At 33.2% G+C, this 19,164-nt stretch overlaps 3 protein-coding genes across 5 annotated transcripts; 2 read left to right on the forward strand and 1 right to left on the reverse strand.

Annotated features, from left to right (window-relative positions):
* Positions 1 to 1,119: 1,119 nt before the first annotated feature.
* LOC145118915 (Transducin/WD40 repeat-like superfamily protein) lies at positions 1,120 to 7,044 on the forward strand. 3 transcript variants are annotated; one of them, XM_079054568.1, is made up of 9 exons: positions 1,122 to 1,372; positions 2,025 to 4,535; positions 4,611 to 4,714; positions 4,817 to 4,886; positions 4,979 to 5,662; positions 5,764 to 5,966; positions 6,052 to 6,175; positions 6,265 to 6,468; positions 6,545 to 7,044. In XM_079054568.1, the coding sequence occupies exons 1-9, from the start codon at positions 1,217 to 1,219 to the stop codon at positions 6,686 to 6,688; spliced, it is 4,200 nt and encodes a 1,399-aa protein (XP_078910694.1). In that variant the 5' UTR covers positions 1,122 to 1,216; the 3' UTR covers positions 6,689 to 7,044. The 3 variants fall into 3 exon arrangements, with proteins under 3 accessions (XP_078910696.1, XP_078910694.1, XP_078910695.1); XM_079054569.1 differs by having other exon boundaries at positions 1,236 to 1,372; positions 2,107 to 4,535; XM_079054570.1 differs by lacking the exons at positions 6,052 to 6,175; positions 6,265 to 6,468; positions 6,545 to 7,044 and having other exon boundaries at positions 1,120 to 1,372; positions 5,757 to 5,949.
* A 2,068-nt stretch (positions 7,045 to 9,112) lies between these two features.
* ISPF (isoprenoid F) lies at positions 9,113 to 10,793 on the forward strand. Its single transcript, XM_079056454.1, has 3 exons — positions 9,113 to 9,562; positions 10,012 to 10,142; positions 10,406 to 10,793. Exons 1-3 carry the CDS (start codon positions 9,232 to 9,234, stop codon positions 10,637 to 10,639), a joined length of 696 nt encoding a protein of 231 aa, XP_078912580.1. The 5' UTR covers positions 9,113 to 9,231; the 3' UTR covers positions 10,640 to 10,793.
* A 2,369-nt stretch (positions 10,794 to 13,162) lies between these two features.
* Positions 13,163 to 16,650, reverse strand: MDAR6 (monodehydroascorbate reductase 6). The gene is made up of 17 exons (XM_079055549.1): positions 16,402 to 16,650; positions 16,116 to 16,308; positions 15,914 to 16,013; positions 15,772 to 15,849; positions 15,608 to 15,679; positions 15,358 to 15,476; positions 15,183 to 15,267; positions 15,016 to 15,105; positions 14,824 to 14,925; positions 14,656 to 14,745; positions 14,506 to 14,589; positions 14,360 to 14,431; positions 14,083 to 14,266; positions 13,932 to 13,994; positions 13,788 to 13,828; positions 13,556 to 13,669; positions 13,163 to 13,451 (listed from the first exon to the last, which is right to left on the reverse strand). The coding sequence occupies exons 1-16, from the start codon at positions 16,409 to 16,411 to the stop codon at positions 13,556 to 13,558; spliced, it is 1,497 nt and encodes a 498-aa protein (XP_078911675.1). The 5' UTR covers positions 16,412 to 16,650; the 3' UTR covers positions 13,163 to 13,451.
* Between the last annotated feature and the right edge of the window lie 2,514 nt (positions 16,651 to 19,164).

Consider the following 19,164-nt stretch of genomic DNA (forward strand, 5'->3'; position numbering starts at 1 on the left):
GTCTTTAAACTTGGCTCCGTCTTCGGTCTAGCTTCACCCCGAGTCATGTCGCTCAAATATATGATGAAAAGGACAAACATGACCCCTGTCAGTGTGACATGGACCGTGCTTCAAACGTGGTCCTTTGCTTTGATGAAATGCAACAACTCGGGTTGTGTCTTCAATTCCTCTTCCACAACACGACCGATCCATTTTCTCTTCATGCTCCAATGCTCCAAGCTCCATCATCTAAGCTCCATGCTATCTCCTTAAGCCTGCAAAATAAATCAAAAGATAGTGAAGTACCAGACATTCTGAATAAAACATGTAAGTGCCCAAATAGTTAACTAAATGCAAGAACTAAGATTTAAAATGCAATGAAAAATCAGGAATAGACGTGCAACCTAACAGTTGTGATGTAGTGTTCTTTGTGCTAACTATGTCATAGTCTCCATTGCTATTATGAAATAAGAACAAGTGAGTGGGATAAAAAGATGAATGGGGTTAAGTGTAGTTGCATGTTGCATTGTATACTTTCCATTTATGTTGTGTTTAAATGTTTATATATTTTGAATGTGTCAAAGAGAAAAGAGAGTAACGATATTTACGAGATGTAAATGACTTCACATAGTTTTAGAGTAAAGAGGAAAAAAAGATTTTATCAGAAGAATTAAAGATGTTCTATGGGTTTTCAAATGATTTTTGAGGAATTTATCATAGGTTATAGATTGAGCTAATCCTTAACTACAACATGATGAAGTCTTGATATTAGTCACTAGACATTCATAATATCTAACCAATTACTTTAACATGTATTTAGGTGTGAGTAATGATTGAGGCTTAGATGATTTATGGACATTTTGAAAGCCATGATATTTGTATTGGGATCTAATTTCCATAAAAGATGTTTATCACATTCTAAAAATACTTTAAATGGATTTAAAATATAAAATTATTTAAGTGGTGTTTCAGTGACTTAATTGAGAAAAACAAAATCATAAATTTTAAATTTTGTGTAGACTTAACATTTTTTTATGCAATTTGTCCAATAAAAAAGCTTTTTTTTTTTTTTTCAAGTTATTCTTGGTTGGTAATTTTGTTACATTTTTTCTTATACTATAATTTAGTATATTTTTAAGGTAAAAGGAGAAAAAATTCAAGCAACTTTCCGGTGTTCGGTTATCTATTTCATCTCCTGTATGATCCGTCCAGCTAGGTCTGAAGAAGCTGTTCGCCGATGAAGTGTCGATCTGTTGCTTGTGTATGGTCAGAGTCGCCACCGGTCCATAAAGTTACCGCCACCGCCGTACTTGACCGTCCGTCGACTCTCTACACCGGCGGATCCGATGGCACCATCTTCTGGTGGAATTTATCTTCAACTAATTCCGATCACGTAAGTTTAACCAATTGAAACTCAGTCATCCTCTTAACTTATAATCTGATCATGAATTTTAATTAGGTTTTGTTTAGTGCAGTGATTTTTCAGTGATTTTGTGTTGGATTTCTATTGTTTACATCTGGACTTGTTAGAATTTTGCTTATTGTTCCAACTAAGGGCATACTCCTCATTAATCTGTTAGGAGTTCCTTTCCGAATTGGAAAAGATCAGGAATACATCTAAATGCTACACTTTTTTCATAACTGGTTCTAGAATCCACTCTTCAATTCTGTTAAATCAAATGTAACACTTTCAGTAATGCAAACTTAACATTGATGTTTTGGATATTTCACTTGTTTTGCTACTGTAATCTGAATAGTTTATTCCAGCTCCATGCTTCCATCAGAACTAATGTTTACAAACAAACTCTTTATCAACAATTTTGACGATAGTTTTTATCCATTGATGTATGGAAGTTAATTATGACTATTTGAGAGTCCCTATTGCTAATTTTAAGTTCTGTACGTGTTTCTCATTCTGCCTAGGTCCCTATTGCTTAGTTTTAACACTCCAATTTTCAATTGCAACCCTCAATCACCAAAAGTTTTCTATTTCCTATAAGTAACAGGCATCCACTTGTCATGTTGATGAGTATTTCTATTGTCAGGACATTAAACCGGTTGCTATCTTATGTGGTCATACTGCACCAATTTCTGACATGGGTATCTGTTTCCCTGCATCGACTCTAGGAGATGAAAAGATAAGCGATCCAAGTAATGTGGCACCAAACTCTAGTTCAGTTAACTATGGTTCTCTAATAAGTGCGTGTACTGATGGTGTATTATCGGTTTGGGGCAGAGACAGTGGACATTGCAGCCGTAGAAGGAAAATGCCAGCTTGGGTTGGGAGTCCATACATGGTTCAAGCTTTACCTGAAAATAGGAGATATGTATGTGTTGCCTGTCATTTCATTGACTCTGTTAATTCATTAGACAACCATCAGTCACTTGATTATTCTACTGAATTAGGTGAACCTTCGACAAATATAGAACCACAATATAAGAAACCTTCAAGATGCACAGTTGTAATAATCGATTCATATACCCTAACAATAGTGCAAACCGTGTTTCGTGGTACTTTATCTATTGGGCCTTTCAAGTTCATGTCTATAGTGACACCTGTTGGTGATATGGAGAAGGAATCAGTGCTGATGGCTGACTCATTTGGTAACATGCAATGTGTATCACTACTAAAGGATACCACCCGGAGTGAGGATATTTCAGATGACTCACAAAAGAATTCTTCTCACATGGAAATGACCGATTTGCTTCAAGAGTCAAGTGAAGGGGAACTTCCAATTTCATTCGCTGCTTCTGGGCAGGTTTTAGCGATTCTGTATACAACCTATTGTATATTTAAGCTGGTGGATGGTAGCACTAAGGTTGGAGAGATTTCTCTTTTAGATGATCAACTTTGTCAGTATGATGTTGCAGGGTGTCTGTTTCTTGGAAACGGTTTCGTTCAGACAGTGGTAGATATGGAGGAAAACCATAACATGTATGTGGAAACTTTTGCAGTGTGGAACAACAAAGGCTATGTAGTTATGTTTACCATATCATATTCATATTCAGGGAAAGGTTTCAAATATGTGCCTCTATACACAATCCCTGTTGTTTCACATCCTCCTAATGTTGAGTTATCGTTCTCTTTTGTTCTAATGAATCAAAATCTTGTGCGAATTGAATCAATCTGTCTCCACACTGAAGAACCAGTGCATTGGAAACCCCATATAACGATATGGGCAAAAGGTGAAAACTTTAATCAAGAATGCAAATTGGTTGGGAAAGGAAGCTATTTTGATGAGTGGTTTGTGGGTTCAAAGAATGCAAATGGTCTTTTAAAAAGGGAGTTTGTGGTGACTTCTTCAATGGTTATTTCTGAAAATGACTCTTCCCCTTATGCGATAGTTTATGGATATGATAGTGGAGAAATAGAAGTTCTTCGGTTCAATATGTTCTCTGAAAAAGTGGAAGGAAGTCCACGTGAAGAGGTGGATTCATGTGCATGGAAGCAATATCTTTCAGGACACACAGGTGCTATACTATGTTTAGCTGCACATCAAATGGTGAATACCTCAAGAGGATTCAACTCCACCATTTTTTTAATCTCTGGAAGTATGGATTGCACAATACGTATATGGGATCTCAACTCCAGCAATCTTGTTGCAGTGATGCATCATCATGTACAACCTGTACGCCAGATAATCCTACCTCCTCCCCACACTGATCGTCCATGGAGTGATTGTTTTTTATCCATTGGAGAAGATTCATGTGTTGCTTTAGCTTCACTTGAGACTTTAACGGTGGAAAGAATGTTTCCAGGACACCCGTATATCCCTTCAAAAGTAGTATGGGATAGTACTAGAGGCTATCTTGCATGTTTCTCACTGAATCATTCAGCAACATCTGATGCATCTGATGTGCTCTACATTTGGGATATAAAGTCAGGTGCACGTGAGCGCGTTCTTCGTGGGAATGCTGCTCATTCAATGTTTGACCATTTTTGTACAAGTGGGAATAAGAATAACTTTTCTCTAAGTTCCATGGAGAGGAACACTTCTGCTTCCTCATTGCTTCTTCCAGTGATTGAAGATACACAAGTTTCGCAATCTCATCCAAATACTCCAGAGAAACGCGTTGCTTCAACAACAGATTTATCTCATGCCACTACAAGGATGATTCAACATGGGACCCACGGAAGCAACGGATATCCGATTACATGCTCTTGCCCTTTCCCAGGAATTGCAACATTGACTTTTGATATGACTTCATTGATGTCACTTAGGGCTGAATCTTCTGAAAATCAGAATGATGAACCTAAGATCCAGACACCCAAAAAGGGACTGGAAAGAATCAACAGCTCTCTGAGTACAGATGGAGATCAAGAAACCCATGTGGGTCCTACAGAATACACTGATTGGGCTCATTCAATAGAAGGATGTTTATTTCGGTTCAGCTTATCAGTTTTACATTTGTGGGATGTTGATCATGAGCTTGACAAGCTGTTAGTTTCTGAGATGAAGCTCAAGAAGCCCAAAAATTTCTTTGTAGCTTCTGGTTTGCTTGGGGACAGAGGGTCTCTCACATTGACATTTCCTGGTCCAAGTGCAACATTAGAGGTACAATTTCTCTTTGTTAACAATTGTAAGTTAAAATCATTGTTCACATCTAATACATTTATGTTAATGTTTCAGCTTTGGAGATCATCTTCAGAGTTCTGTGCAATGAGGTCTTTAACTATAGTGTCCCTTGCTCAACACATGATTAGTTTGTCTCATTCATGCTCCACTGCAAGCAGGTAAACCAACATTTTTCAATTAGTAATACAAAATGGTTAGAGAATAGAGATTAAAGTAATATGTAAAAGATAGTGAGATAATCACAAACTTTTTATTTGCAGTGCATTAGCTGCATTTTACACACGGAAATTCGCAGAGAAATTTCCCGACATTAAGCCACCTTTACTCCAGGTAATTAATTCATATGCATGTATGCAACAGAAACCCTAAACCTTATAGTGTTTGTTTGCATTGTTTTCTGATTCTTTTTCTTTTATGTGCAGCTTTTAATTAGCTTTTGGCAAGACAAAAGTGAACATGTCCGCATGGCAGCACGTTCATTGTTCCACTGTGCAGCTTCAAGGGCAATTCCATTTCCACTCCGGAATCACAATTCCAACGATGATAACGGAAAGGAGGATTCCGAGATGTTATCATGGCTAGAGTCATTTGAACGACAAGACTGGGTATCATGTGTAGGGGGGACAAGTCAAGATGCAATGACTTCTCACATTGTTGTTGCTGCTGCTTTAGTTGTTTGGTACCCAAGTCTTGTAAAGTCAACTCTTGCTAATCTGGTCATACATCCACTGTTAAAATTAGTTATGGCTATGAATGAAAAATATAGTTCTACAGCAGCTGAGATTCTGGCAGAAGGTATGGAGGGGATATGGAGTGTTTGCATGAATTCAGAAATACCTCGTTTAATTTCGGATATTTTCCTTCAAATCGAGCATGTGAGGGGCCAATCTGTTAAGCCAATGACAACAAATCTTGAGATCCGGGAATCTTTGGTTGGGATTCTTTTACCCAGTTTAGCAATGGCTGATGTCACATCTTTTTTACATGTGATTGAAAGACAAATTTGGTCTACTGCTTCTGATTCACCTGTTCATATTGTCTCCCTCATGACCCTCATCAGAGTTGCTCGTGGGTCCCCTAGAAATTTGGCTCCTTACCTTGATAAGGTTTGCAAGTTTTTCCTTTCTTAATTATTATATAAGGGCATGTTTGGTTTGCAAGTTTTTCCTTTTCCTATATCATGTTTAACAAATTAGCCAGGTTGCAGGTGGTGAATTTTATTCTACAGACAATGGACCCTGGCAACATGGCCATGCGTAGAAGTTGCTTACAAAATTCAATGGCAGCATTAAAAGAAGTTGTGCGTGTTTTTCCCATGGTAGCCCTTAATGACTCATCTACTCGGTTAGCTGTTGGGGATGCAATCGGAGATATTAACAAAGCTATCATCCGTGTGTACGAAATGCAAAGGTTCCACATCATGTTTTATTACAGCTGGTTATTTGATTATTTTGTTGCATAGATGACATTTTTTTTAATTTTTGTATAAATGTAGTATGACAAAAATAAAGATATTGGATGCTAGTGGACCTCCAGGGCTTCCAACCTTGCTTGGAGGAGCCTCTGAAACGACTGCAAATACTGCAATTTCTGTGTTGAGCTTTTCACCTGATGGAGAGGTACAACCATTCATCACAAACCTTTATATGTCATGTGTTATGCATAAAAGTTTTTCAATTAATTAATTTTTTTTTGAAATATATGGCAGGGGTTGATAGCTTTCTCTGAGCATGGTTTAATGATCAGATGGTGGTCATTGGGATCCATGTGGTGGGAAAAGCTTAGTAGGAATCTTGTTCCTGTTCAATGCACTAAACTGATATTTGTTCCTCCATGGGAGGGCTTCTCTCCTACTTCCACAAGATCTAGTGTAATGGCAAGTGTAATGGGTAACGGGAAGCACTTTTCACAGGTATTTTGTAATATATACCATGGATAATATCAATAGTTAAATATGGATTGTGACCTTTTTACCCTTCATTTGACAGGATAATTCAAAGGACTTGAGTGAAATGGACAGATTGAAAAACTTGCTTCATAATCTTGATCTCTCATACAGGCTAGAATGGGCCAGTGGAAGGCAAGTATTACTCAAGAGGCATGGACAGGAATTGGGAACTTTCCAATTATAACCTCAATGCTTTCTCCACAATACTTTTACCAAAATTGCTCTCGAGTCTGCATCTGCTCAATTTTTCGGTTAGATTACCTTGTCTAGATCTGATAAACGGGAAAGACATGTTTTAGACTCGCCTAAGGGTACTTTAGGTATTTCGCTATAGTTGCCACATCGTTAGTGCTTGTAAAGAACACAAAATGATTGATTTGGTTGCACAGTTTTGCTGCTTGTAGACTTGTAGTTTCGTAAGGAATTTTTGGAATTACAGTTATACCCTTATAGGATTTTGAAATTACAAATATATACCTTTGTGAGATTTCGTAACTAAGATGTTACATACACTTTTTATCATTGAGTTATCTATTTGGATCTTCTCATGGGGCTTGTTTAGTATGGAAATTTCTAAAGGGAAAAAGACCTAGAAGGGTAGCAAAATTTTAGAATTGTACAAAAAGTACCATTGTGTATACGAATTACCAACCAACTATACTTTTTGTACACGTATGACCATTAAACTTTACTTTTTGTTTAAAAAATATCATTACGTTATTTGTAATAGTAGGTCACCAGTATCATGCCATGTGGTTGTTGTCGTGGATTTTAATGTCTGATATGTATATATTACTATACCATTAAGCCTTTTTGTACGTATTTTACTATTATTGTATACATATTACATTAATCTTATATAATTTGTTAAAAAAATACACATTATTACATACATATAAAGTATTTTTACAAATAAGCTTAAAGTATTTCAATGCATAAATACATTTTTTTCATACATATAAAATATTTCTACAAAAAAATGTGTTTTTTTGTTTATAAATAAGACATTTCAATGTGTAGATACATATTTTTACATTTAAAAGCCATAGTCTCGTCATGTGATATACATTATTACATTCAAATATTCCTATTCTAATAAAAGAATAGTTTTATTCTCCTTTTGACATGTGTCACCATATTAGGCATTCATAATTAATACATATTTTATTTTTCTTTTGTCATGTGTCATCCTATTATATTTCCTAATTAATGCATGTCACTTGTCAACCTATTGATTATCCATTTCAAATTTCAAATTTTAAATTTTCAACTCAAATTACATTAAATTAATAACATTAGAATAAAAATTAAAATAAAGTTAATATAAATTATAAAATGATATAATTTTACATATTTATTTAAATCAATGATTATAATTTTATATAACTAAAAAAATCTCTTAATTAATAATTTATTTAAAATAACTGATTAATAATTTTGAGTTTTTTTACTATTAAAGTTTAATTAATTTTGTAACCATGGTTTCCACGAGTTATAAACTAGTGTATAAATAAACAAATGCTCAGTTATACAAACTATTATAGCTTTACTCTACATGATTAACTTCGGCTAAAATAATGGAATAATTGAGAATTTATGTATTCATATATTTACATGTAATAATGTATACTATATAACCACACTATAGTTTTCAAATGTCAAAATATATATTTATACATTGAAATGTCTATTTATACACAAAAAACACATACTTATTGTAAATATATTTTATATGTATGCAAAAATACGTATTTATATATTGAAATATTTTGAGTTTATTTGTAAAAAAACTATTTGTGTTTTATAATATTAACAACCATCTTGGTGGCTTATATGTTAAGGCTTAGCATCCTATAAGGTCAAGAGAGGTATTTGGTTCAAACATTGGTTTCAATTAAGTTTAAATCCATTGTTATGTAACAATATGTATTTTTTTGAACAAATTATATAAGATTAACGGTAAAATATATACAAAAACAGTTTAATTACATAATTTGTACATAATAAACAGTAAAATATACATCAACAACCACATGACATGCTATACGTCTTTATTATTACTGGTAACACAATGATATTTTTTGAACAAAATGTAAGTTTAATGATATACGTCTACCAAAGTTATACTTGTTTGCTAATACGTTTACACAAAAAGTTTAATAGTGTCTTTTGTGCGCTTCTGATACTTTGTTATCATTTTAAATCATTTTCTATTTCTGAATGATGATTTTCAAATTGTAAATGTTTTGGAAGTTTGAATTTGAAGGCTTATTACTTATGTTTGTGTTAACTTATCTATTTGCATAAATATATATGTACATGTTCGTTTATTTATCGTCCTAACAAACTGGAAGCCTGAAATAAACTTAGGAAACAGTCAAATCAGCCTTTTGGGTTTAAAACCACCAAAAGTATATCCGCATAGCTTGTTATTGTGATAATATAATTTTTTGATTCATATTTAACATGTTAATTATTTACAAAAGTTTCTAAGACAAATATGGCTCCCATTTAGAAAGTTTATTAAAAAAATTCAACATGAAAGAGCATCACCATAAATAGATGCTTTTAGAATAGAAGTTCAATCATAAATGGCTTGGCTTTAGCTTATAAGCTCGATACCTGCACCAGCACACACCTAATCCTACCTCTGAATAAAATCACTCCACAGCTCAAAAACACACCATATCACCTCTCACAATTCACAAGCAAAACCACAGAGTAGCCATGGCGACGACTTCATCGTGTTACACGTCTCCGTTCCACACCGGAGCCTTTTCGAAACAACAATCCATTCTACCTTCTTCCACCTCTCTCCTCACCTGCTCCACCAGACGCTCACCTATCTCTCTCAGGTCGATATCACGGCCGGTGGTAGTTGCGGCAGCCGCCAACGCCGTTGAAGCTGAGAAACCGGCCGTCGCGATAACTCCTTCGAAGATTCTCCCGTTCCGAGTCGGCCACGGGTTTGATCTTCATAGATTGGAACCTGGATACCCTCTCATCATCGGAGGCATTGATATTCCTCATGACAGAGGTTGCGAAGCGCACTCCGATGGTAAGTTGTATTGTTACTTTAATCTATGGCGATTATCTGATCCCAACTATGCCACTTGATTCAGTTCTTTCTTTTGGTTTTCTATTTGAAATTTTCTATGGACTTCATAATATACAATTACAATTCTCAAATTTATCTTAACTGTTTGTAATTATCTCTCCAAACCTTACTTTCTGAGCATATGAAACTTGTATGAGATAGAATTGATGGAACAGTCGCGAATTTCTGTGAAATTTGATGAATGTACCCATTTGAGTGGGGCAAAAAGTATGAAACATAATAGACTTGCAGCTGAGTTACCTAACTTAGAAATGGAAAGTGCAAAGATAAATTTGAAATGTTATATTAAGTGTTAACGATCATTAAACCGTATTATGCAAATCATTCTTCACATTTATTGAAAAAGAGTAGTTTTTTTTTTCTTCTTCTGATTGATTGTGGTGTTTTAGGTGATGTGCTGTTGCATTGCGTTGTTGATGCAATCTTGGGTGCTTTGGGTCTACCTGACATTGGACAGATCTTTCCAGACTCGGATCCTAAATGGAAAGGAGCAGCCTCATCCGTTTTCATCAAAGAAGCTGTAAATTTCTATCAAAATTTCAAACTTTATGATCAACTCTTTTAACTCATTGCATCTATCACTCAAACATATTCTACAATGTATCTGTTGCACCCCAAATCCTGACCTAAGAAATCAAGCTAGCATTAAAAGAACAACCAATTACTCTTTCCCTAAGGCTTCTGTTGAAAAGAAAATCTAGGACTCAACATAGTATTAAAAAGGGGTTGTTATAACTTATAATTACAGTATGGAATGTGAATTGATTTAAAATATGATATCAGGTGAGATTGATGGATGAGGCTGGTTATGAGCTAGGAAACTTAGATGCGACTTTGATACTTCAAAGACCAAAATTAAGCCCTCATAAAGAGGCAATTCGAGCCAATTTGTCTTTGCTTCTAGGTGCGGACCCTACTGTTGTGAACCTCAAAGCTAAAACACATGAGAAGGTAGACAGTCTTGGAGAAAATAGAAGTATTGCAGCTCATACTGTTGTGCTTTTAATGAAGAAGTAAGAAAAGAATAACCTCAATATACATATTTTGTGTCATTTAATCAAAGGTTTTTAATTTATGTATACAAAAGTAGTGAATCTAGCTTTCCTGTTTCTTTTATAATGCATATTTAATTCTCTGCACAAAGATATATACCAATGGATTCTGATTTCAATTTGCATATAATCAGTTTTTAGTATTAAGATGATATGATTCTGATTTGGATCATCTTATTTAAGGGTCAAATTATCAGTTTTGGATTTAGTTGCAGCATTGTCCTAATGAAAACAAAAATTACAGTATTACCTTTCTTTTTAACCTGGCATACAGAATTTTCAAACGAATCAAGCATTATACATACTACATGTGGAATTCATCCTAAGAAATGGATGTAACTGAATCAGAAATAAACTCCAATTACATTCTTCTTGCTCTGAAAATTGTCATTGTGATGCATCCAAAGCAACCAAATCATGGATAACACAACTGAATCAAACCACTGCTTTAGAATCCCTTTGAATACAGCAGTATCTGACCCACCAAGCAGATTTGTCAAATCCATACTTAACACATCATAAATTTTGATTGTAAATTGTGCTTGGTGTTTACAATTTTAAGAGCACAATATTAGCCTTAGTCAATAGGTATTATTACATTACTAATTTCTTTACTAAACGACAAAATTGTCTCATGTCATTGTTGGTCTTTAACTATTACAATTGAAAATTAAAAAGAAGTTAATATATACTTTTTATCAATTTGTACCAACCAAACTTGTTGGTAGCATGTATATCTAGTTCTGTATTGGTAGCAAATTTTGTACCAATTGTAGTTTCTATGGTACATAGTTTGAGTTCACTCCTAAGTCATACCCTATATAGATGCAGAAAAATCAATAACTCAAAGATCTACTTATGTTTGACAATGGCAAAATACTTTGATTTCTTATCTTTGTGATGAGTGATGACATGAGGATACCTTACGTGGTAGATATGCTAATATGAGTTAATTATTAATATATGGAAATTCTAATAGCAACTTCATTGGTGCAATAGCAGTAACAAAAATAGAGAAAATGACACATTTTAATCAACTCTGAAAATGTTACAAAATTAAGATTAATCATATTTAATATAAGTTCAAGACACATAACCATATTTCAAACTTGTAATCAATCCATATAGATCGATTGGAAAATAAATAGGCACTCAATGTATGGAATTAAATAGCCATAGAGATGCAAAAAAAAACAAAAAAAATCAATAAAACAACATCATTGTTTTCTTTCTCTTCTTCATGACACTATCAGCCCAAATCCTGATTTCAGTTTTGATTCAGAACTAGTGTTCAAATCCACGTTTTTTAGGTTCTGTTTAAGAATCCTCATGTTGTAGCGTCAATAATATAAGGTAGTTGTATCTCTATGTGATGTAGCGGTGGATATCAAGGGGTATCCAGCAGAAAGGGGAGGTGGGGTGTTGAACACTGAGGTTTAATGGATGAGGGTGATAGGGGAACGGATGCTTGTTGACCCTTTTCGAGGTTGTAGAGTTGTCGATGACACGAATAAGACGATCATGTATCCACCTCCAACCATTACTCTGGAAATCTCATAGCAACCATAATTGACTCCATGCAATTTCAATTATTCAAATTTGTTTTTTTTTCATCAAGAATTTATCAACCTCGAATAAAAGTTAGTCAACGGGACAAGACTAACAACCGATCCGGTCTGTTTGCCAAAATTTTGGCAATATTTTTGTATTGACATCTTATGAAACTCATAGGACAAAAATAACAATTATCGGTTGAGGGGTTTATCACTTTCTCAATCTCACATTGCTTTAACATATGAGTAATTAAATATGTCCTTGCATTTTCTTCCTATTTATCTTCCTAACTATGTGAAATTGTGACAAGTGTTGTATTTTAATAAAATTAATTATATTTTAGGGCACTTGTTATCATTTTAAATAGGTAGGAAGATAATTAAGAAGAAAAGTAGGACGATATTTGGTGTTTTTAAGAAAATAATTGTCGGAATTATAGATGTTAACTTTTAGAACTTATTTAGTAAATTAATACGACTCTAATTGTCATAATATAAATTTATATTATTTAACAAATGGGAATGCTATTTTATCTATTAATTTTTTTACTTAATTAGATTTTTTGAATTACTCAAACAACTAATATATCTATATAGGTATTACAATTTCGTATAACAAAAACACATAAAAACGTTATCTTCTACAATATATTTCAATCAAACCTGAATATCTAATTCTAATCCTTTGTACACATGTCAGTTTTGCCTTCTTTTCATTCAACCGAAAAACATGTAGAGCTGTAGATTTTGTTATTCAATTTTGTTTCTAACTCAAGAACTACAGTAAAATAATAATTCTTTTCTTTTTCTTTAAAAACTCGACAACACAATACAAATGTACGACAAATGTATATCAAAACACCAAATATGCATAAACGAAATAACATTTTCTTTTTAATAAATAACATGTTAAAACAATAAATCTACACATGAAGTTAAGAAAATTATTACTTTTTATTACACCTCAACTTATGTATAATTTCCGTTCTACACATGAAGCTAAGAAAATTATTACTTTTTATTTTACTCAACTTACGTATAATTTCCGTTGCAATGATTCATTACAGCCACCATGTTTAGGGCAAAAAGGGAAATTCACATATAAGCTTTAAATACAATGCAACCAAGAAGATGCTCTGCATGTTGTACCTTGTGCATTACATGTTGCACATCCTGACCTCTCTCAAGATAAATACTATGGCGTAATACACTCTGCCTTTTTCCCTACACATTAATAATAACAATAAGTTGAAAGTGGGATGCTATAATAAACATATATACTTTCTTAATAGAAATAAAACAATGAAAGATGAAAGATTAATTCTAACCTATAAAGAAGCTCTGGCAATCTCAAGGGCTTCCTCAACAGAAGCTGCATTTTGAAGTTTGACTTTGTCAATTGATGGTTGACCCCTTGCAAGTTTAGGAAGCAGTTGGAACTCCTACAATAACAATCATATAAAAAAAAAACATTTCACTGATTAAATCAATAAAATGATGAAAATATGTTGTGCTTTTTTATATTTCACCCTAATTTGAAAAAAAAAAAAAAACACATACCTCCGGAGATCCACTTTCAAGAAGAACACCCTTCAATTTACCTGTAAAGCACCAAAACCATATTAATCCTCACTCACTTCTCACTTCTCAATAATCACATATTGTTATTGTTGTAGTTAATATAAAGAGGGGAGAGAATATTACCAGAATCCAACCAAAATGTAGCAATTTTTGGATCAAAATTCCCAATTTGAATTGCCTCTCCAACTGTTCAACAAGGGTACAAAATTTAATCCGAAATTTCAATTCATAAACAAAGTTTACCTCAAAATAAATTTATCCCAAAGATTGTTACCATTATCTCCAAAAAATTGCCACCATACTTTTCTTGAACTTCCTTCATATTCAAAAACTCTCGAATAGAAATAAGGAAGATAATCATAATTGTGAGTTTGTGCAGTTAGTAAAGCTTTTACACAATGCTGTGCTGAACCACGCGCATGATCCACATGTTCTACACGTGAAATCCTATCATACATCTGTTTATTAAACCAAAAAAAAAAACCAAATATAATATTAATCCAAATGTCATCAATAATTAGCTAGTTTTTATTAAAAAAAAAAAAGTGTACTTTGAGTGGGAATGCTGCCACATCACCAATAGCGAATATTCCTGGTACATTGCTTCTGAACAGGCCATCAACCTGTAATTTATTGAAATTATTGATTAAATTTTTGTTTTTTTGACATTTAGAATTATTGATTACATGAGGCTAACCTCTATCCCACCAACAGTTGAATTTAAGGTAACAGCTTTTTCAAAGGGACCCACAGCAGGTTTTGCTCCAATACCAATAACAACCTGCAAAGTATGAAATAAGCAAAAGTTTTGCTTTGTACAAAAATGTAAATTCCTAAATTTATTTACTAAGTCTGCTTCAATGGTGGATCCATTTTCAAGTTTAACACCAGTCACATTTCCATCAGGACCTGATTCCAAGCTTTTTATAGATGCACCCTGAAAATCAAACATCATGTCAACAAAGATCAAGTCTCTTAATGTGTGTATGTGTGTGTGTGGGGTAGGGTGGAGAACCTTCATGAACTTGACACCATTCTGTTGGTAGAGTTCTTCATATTTCTGGGCTAGTGAAGGAGTAAACAGCCTTGGTAAAAGATGGTTTTCTGGAAATATAACCTGTTGTTGTACAACTGAGTTTTAATTTTATGTGTTATATTGAATATTGTTATTTAAAATAAAATAAATGATTGTGGAGTAAATTCTTACAGTTGTGTCAAGATTCCAGGCAACAGTAGCAGCTGCAACTTCCATGCCAATATAGCCACCACCAACGATAACTACTTTTTGTGCTTTCCCCTAAAAAAAATAATAAAATAATAATTATAGATATCCTTAATACAAGTTGGATATAGGATAAATTAAAAAACAAATACCAGTGATGATATTAATGAATCTGCATCAGCAACATCGCGTATATAGTGAACACCATGTAAGTTTCCCCCAATTTTCTCTGGAAATCTGAAGCAAAGGAGGATAAGTTTCAAGATTTTCCTTTCCCCTAACAAAAAATAAACAACAATCTTTTCTATTTTTATTTTTTTATTTTACCTAGATGCAGTGCACCCTGTGGCAACTATGAGGGCTCCATATTTGAGAATTTTTCCTGAATTTGTTGTCAATGTTTGATTCTTTGCATCAATTGTTGTCACTGGATCTTCATAAATCATCTGCATTTCACTTTGGTAGTTAAATATATTATACTTTTACATAAATCAAAGTAAAACAGACACAAAGGAACAGAAGTGAAATGATAATTTCTATTTAGTTGCATAAAGAAAAGAAGTCCAAATAAAAATACCTCTATCCCTTTCTCCTTATACCAATCAGGAGTTTGCCTCTCACCTCCTGAACCCACACAAGTATGAAAACCCTAGAAGAGTATCAATGGTGGGAAACAATAATAAGTAAACTACAAAAATAGCTGAATTTTTATAGATTGAGGAAACTGGCTTAGTAGCTTACAGGCAAACGAGCTGGCTTTTTGTCTAAAGGAAATAGATAACCTTTTGTTAGAGCAGGGCGCTCATATGGAGCATATGCCTGCAATTCATTGGTAGCATGTTAATCCCTAAACCCTAATCAATTAACAAATGAAAGAGAAGACCTCTTTGGAAACGATGCAGAGCTTTCCATCGGCCATTCCATGTTCCACAAAAGTCCTTGCTGCATATCCAGCAGCATTTCCACCTCCAACTATCACAAATCTGAAAGTAATCCAATATTCCGACCATAAACCCTTCAGTTGAATCTCAATCGATCAAAGTGTAACATAAGGAACAAACTAGCAACAGTAAAATCAGACTCACTCTCGATTCTCATTAGCAAAAGAGGATGATGCAGAAACGACGAAGTTTCTCCGGTGGAGGCTTCTCGTTCTCGAATAAACCACACCAGAGTGCTGACGATTGAGCGACTGAGACTGAGGACACCACAGTGAAATCCCGTGTTTGATCGACATTGAACTCGATATGGTCGCCATTGATCGTCTAACAGACGCAGCTACTCAAAATTAACGAATTTGAGGAAGAATTAGGGTTTATGATAAGGTATAGGAATTTGCTGTTGTCTATGTGCGGAAGATATAGGTCAAACCTGATCGCATTATGGAGATGATGAGCCTGGTATGATCTGTGTATAAACAAACATTAAACTAAAAAAATAGTATTTTATTGCCTCTTGGATAGATGGAAAGGACACTTGTAGTCCTCTGATACAGTTGAAGAGTCCTCTGATATAGTTGAAGGACACTCAAAAAGTTCTCTGCTTGTTGGAAGATTCTTAGTAACTTTGAAACTGCTCATAACCAATTTGCTTGTTTCATTCTTCCATAGTATGCATGTGGCGTCTTATATGACCATTTGAAAATTTATCTTATAAATCACCATTAAAATCTTGCTCACACTTGAAGCGAGTGTGAAACGAGTTTCCCACAATTTGATGCTTTCGTTTTGGACTTGATCTTTTGGTTTTGTTTCTTGCTTAAAAGTTGTAACCAGTAGAAGCAAAATCTAAGGAGAAACAAAATTGATTGAGAATGATGCATTCATGATATTAGGCTGGAGGTGGTGCATTTTGCCACACTCTTACCACACAAGGAGGAGTGGTATTCCATGGAAAGAAGAAAGAGAAAGAAGAGAGAGGATAAAATATTTTTTGAGCACTTTCCCTTCGCTTCTGACGAGTAGACGTTTCTCAAAAGCACATCTTCTTCCGCAAACATGAAAAAAGACAAAAGACATTTAACCACTTCCAAAACAAACAACACCGAAGAGTGACAGAGAGGGAGCGCTCCTGATTTTGGCCGCACACCCAAACAACACTCCCCAAACCGCATAGGGGGTGGTGTTCACTACGATTTCAAATGTCACATCAGCTGAAACCGCACTCCATTCTGTCTGGTCTTACCTAATGATGCCGAGCCTATAAAATCATCTCAATTTTTTTTATCATGGTTTGTCATATACAAGGACTGGTTATTAATTTTTGGAAAATCTGTAAAAAAAAAAATCTTTTTATTTTGGCTCTATTAACAAAAAAAATCAGTTTTTTATTTTTTATTATTATTATTATTATTTTAATTTAACCATTGAAACCGGTAACATTTGCAAAACAACCATTATAACCGGTTAGTACCGGTTAAATTGCAAAATAATAATAATAATAATAAATAAATAATCATGGATGACTTTTTCATTAATAAGTTAAAATTTAAAGACTTTTCTGAAGATTTTCTTTTTTATATATACTAAACTTATTTAAAGAAAACTTATAAATGTTTATTAAAAAACTCAAAATAAAGATAACTTTTTTTTGTATTAAAAAACACAATAATGATAATTTATATATCATTTTTGGATTTTTTTGTAATTCTCTTTAATAAATATCATTACTACAATCATAAAGATATAATCTATATCCTATATAACTTATGATGACTTTGTTGATTTGTCGCAAGAAGTGCATTTCTAGGCCATATGCCACTTCATTGTTGAATTTGTAGGTTTTGCGTGTAAAACATTTACCATAAAACTACAACTTAATGAAGATTCTTTCACAAATGAATGACACCTCTGGAAATAAAGGTTTATCAAAGACTGGTATTCTTAAATAGAGCTTCATTATACAAACTATGTGACATAGAAATGCACTTCTTACGACAAATCAATAAAAATCCGTTTTTATGTTCATTAATGCCTCATATTTGTCAAAATTTTCAGTTTAACCTTTTATCAGATTTTGCACCATCTTAGCCGGTCACCATCGTCATAAAAACCCTCATATTTACACATCACACAATCACCACCATCTTCACCACAAAACATTGGTAGCCTCCATCAGTACTATCTCTGACCCACATTTTGCATTCTTCATTTTCGACCCACCATCATCACCATCGTTCACCTATTGTTCTTTCTCTTCACAACATGATAAAAAGCCTAAAATAACAAAACTTACCTAAATATGAGGCATTAACGAAAGACAAATTTGGACTTAGGACATAACCACACATTTCATGTAAATATGAGGGCTTTTATGACAATAAATCTAATATAAGAGTTACAATAGTTATAAAAACACATGCTAAATACAATTAATATGACTTTTGTTGATTTGTCGTAAGGAGAGCATTTCTATGCCACATATATCATGAAGATCTATTTAAGAATTGTATTTAGATGATATCTTTATGATTGCAGTAATTATATTTATTAAAAAGAATCATAAAGAAATCCCAAAAATGATATTATTGTGTTTTTAGTAAGAAAAATATGAGTTTTTTTTAGTGAAAGGGATGTAGATGGTATCTTTATTTTATGTTTTTAATAAATAAATATAAGATTTCTTCAAATAAATTTAATATATATAAAAAAGAAAATATTCAGAAAAGTCTTTAAAATTTAACCTTATTAATGAAAAAATCATTTTTTTCTGGCAATTTAACCCTTAAAACTGACACTAACCGGTTACAAGGGTTGTTTTACAAGTGTTTACCGGTTTCAATGGTTAAATTGCAAAATAATAATAATAATAATAATAATAATAATAATAAATAAAATAAAATCAGGGATGCCTTTTTTTGTCAATAGAGCCAAAATATAGAGACTTTGTTTTTGTTTTGTTTTTTATAACTTTTTTAAACAATTAAATTTAAATAAAAACCTTAAATTTCATTAATTAAAATAAAAAATACATAACATTAAATTTAAACCTAAAATGTTAACAAAAAACATAACATGAAATAAAAAAACTAAAACTTAAAGAAAAAAACATACGCTTAAAAAAGAAAAAAAAAACTAAAGGTTATACATTTTCCTAATTTTGACTTTTACCACCAAAGTTAATTCATGTTTCTCC

The sequence above is a fragment of the Lactuca virosa genome, chromosome 6 (genome assembly GCF_052849685.1).
Source record: "Lactuca virosa cultivar CGN04683 chromosome 6, Lactuca_virosa_CGN04683_v6, whole genome shotgun sequence".
NCBI classification, from domain to species: domain Eukaryota; kingdom Viridiplantae; phylum Streptophyta; class Magnoliopsida; order Asterales; family Asteraceae; genus Lactuca; species Lactuca virosa.

Bases quoted from the DNA above. Each gene is read 5' to 3' on its own strand.
- ISPF (XM_079056454.1), top strand. From the start codon at position 9,232: ATGGCGACGACTTCATCGTGTTACACGTCTCCGTTCCACACCGGAGCC. The intron at 9,563-10,011 runs GTAAGTTGTATT...GTGGTGTTTTAG, and splicing joins TTGCGAAGCGCACTCCGATG to GTGATGTGCTGTTGCATTGC. The intron at 10,143-10,405 runs GTAAATTTCTAT...ATATGATATCAG, and splicing joins CCGTTTTCATCAAAGAAGCT to GTGAGATTGATGGATGAGGC.
- LOC145118915 (XM_079054568.1), top strand. From the start codon at position 1,217: ATGAAGTGTCGATCTGTTGCTTGTGTATGGTCAGAGTCGCCACCGGTC. The intron at 4,536-4,610 runs GTACAATTTCTC...TTAATGTTTCAG, and splicing joins GTCCAAGTGCAACATTAGAG to CTTTGGAGATCATCTTCAGA. The intron at 6,176-6,264 runs GTACAACCATTC...AATATATGGCAG, and splicing joins GCTTTTCACCTGATGGAGAG to GGGTTGATAGCTTTCTCTGA.
- MDAR6 (XM_079055549.1), bottom strand. The intron at 16,014-16,115 runs GTGAGTCTGATT...GATTACTTTCAG, and splicing joins TTTGCTAATGAGAATCGAGA to ATTTGTGATAGTTGGAGGTG. The intron at 13,995-14,082 runs GTAACAATCTTT...CTTGTTGAACAG, and splicing joins GCAATTTTTTGGAGATAATG to TTGGAGAGGCAATTCAAATT.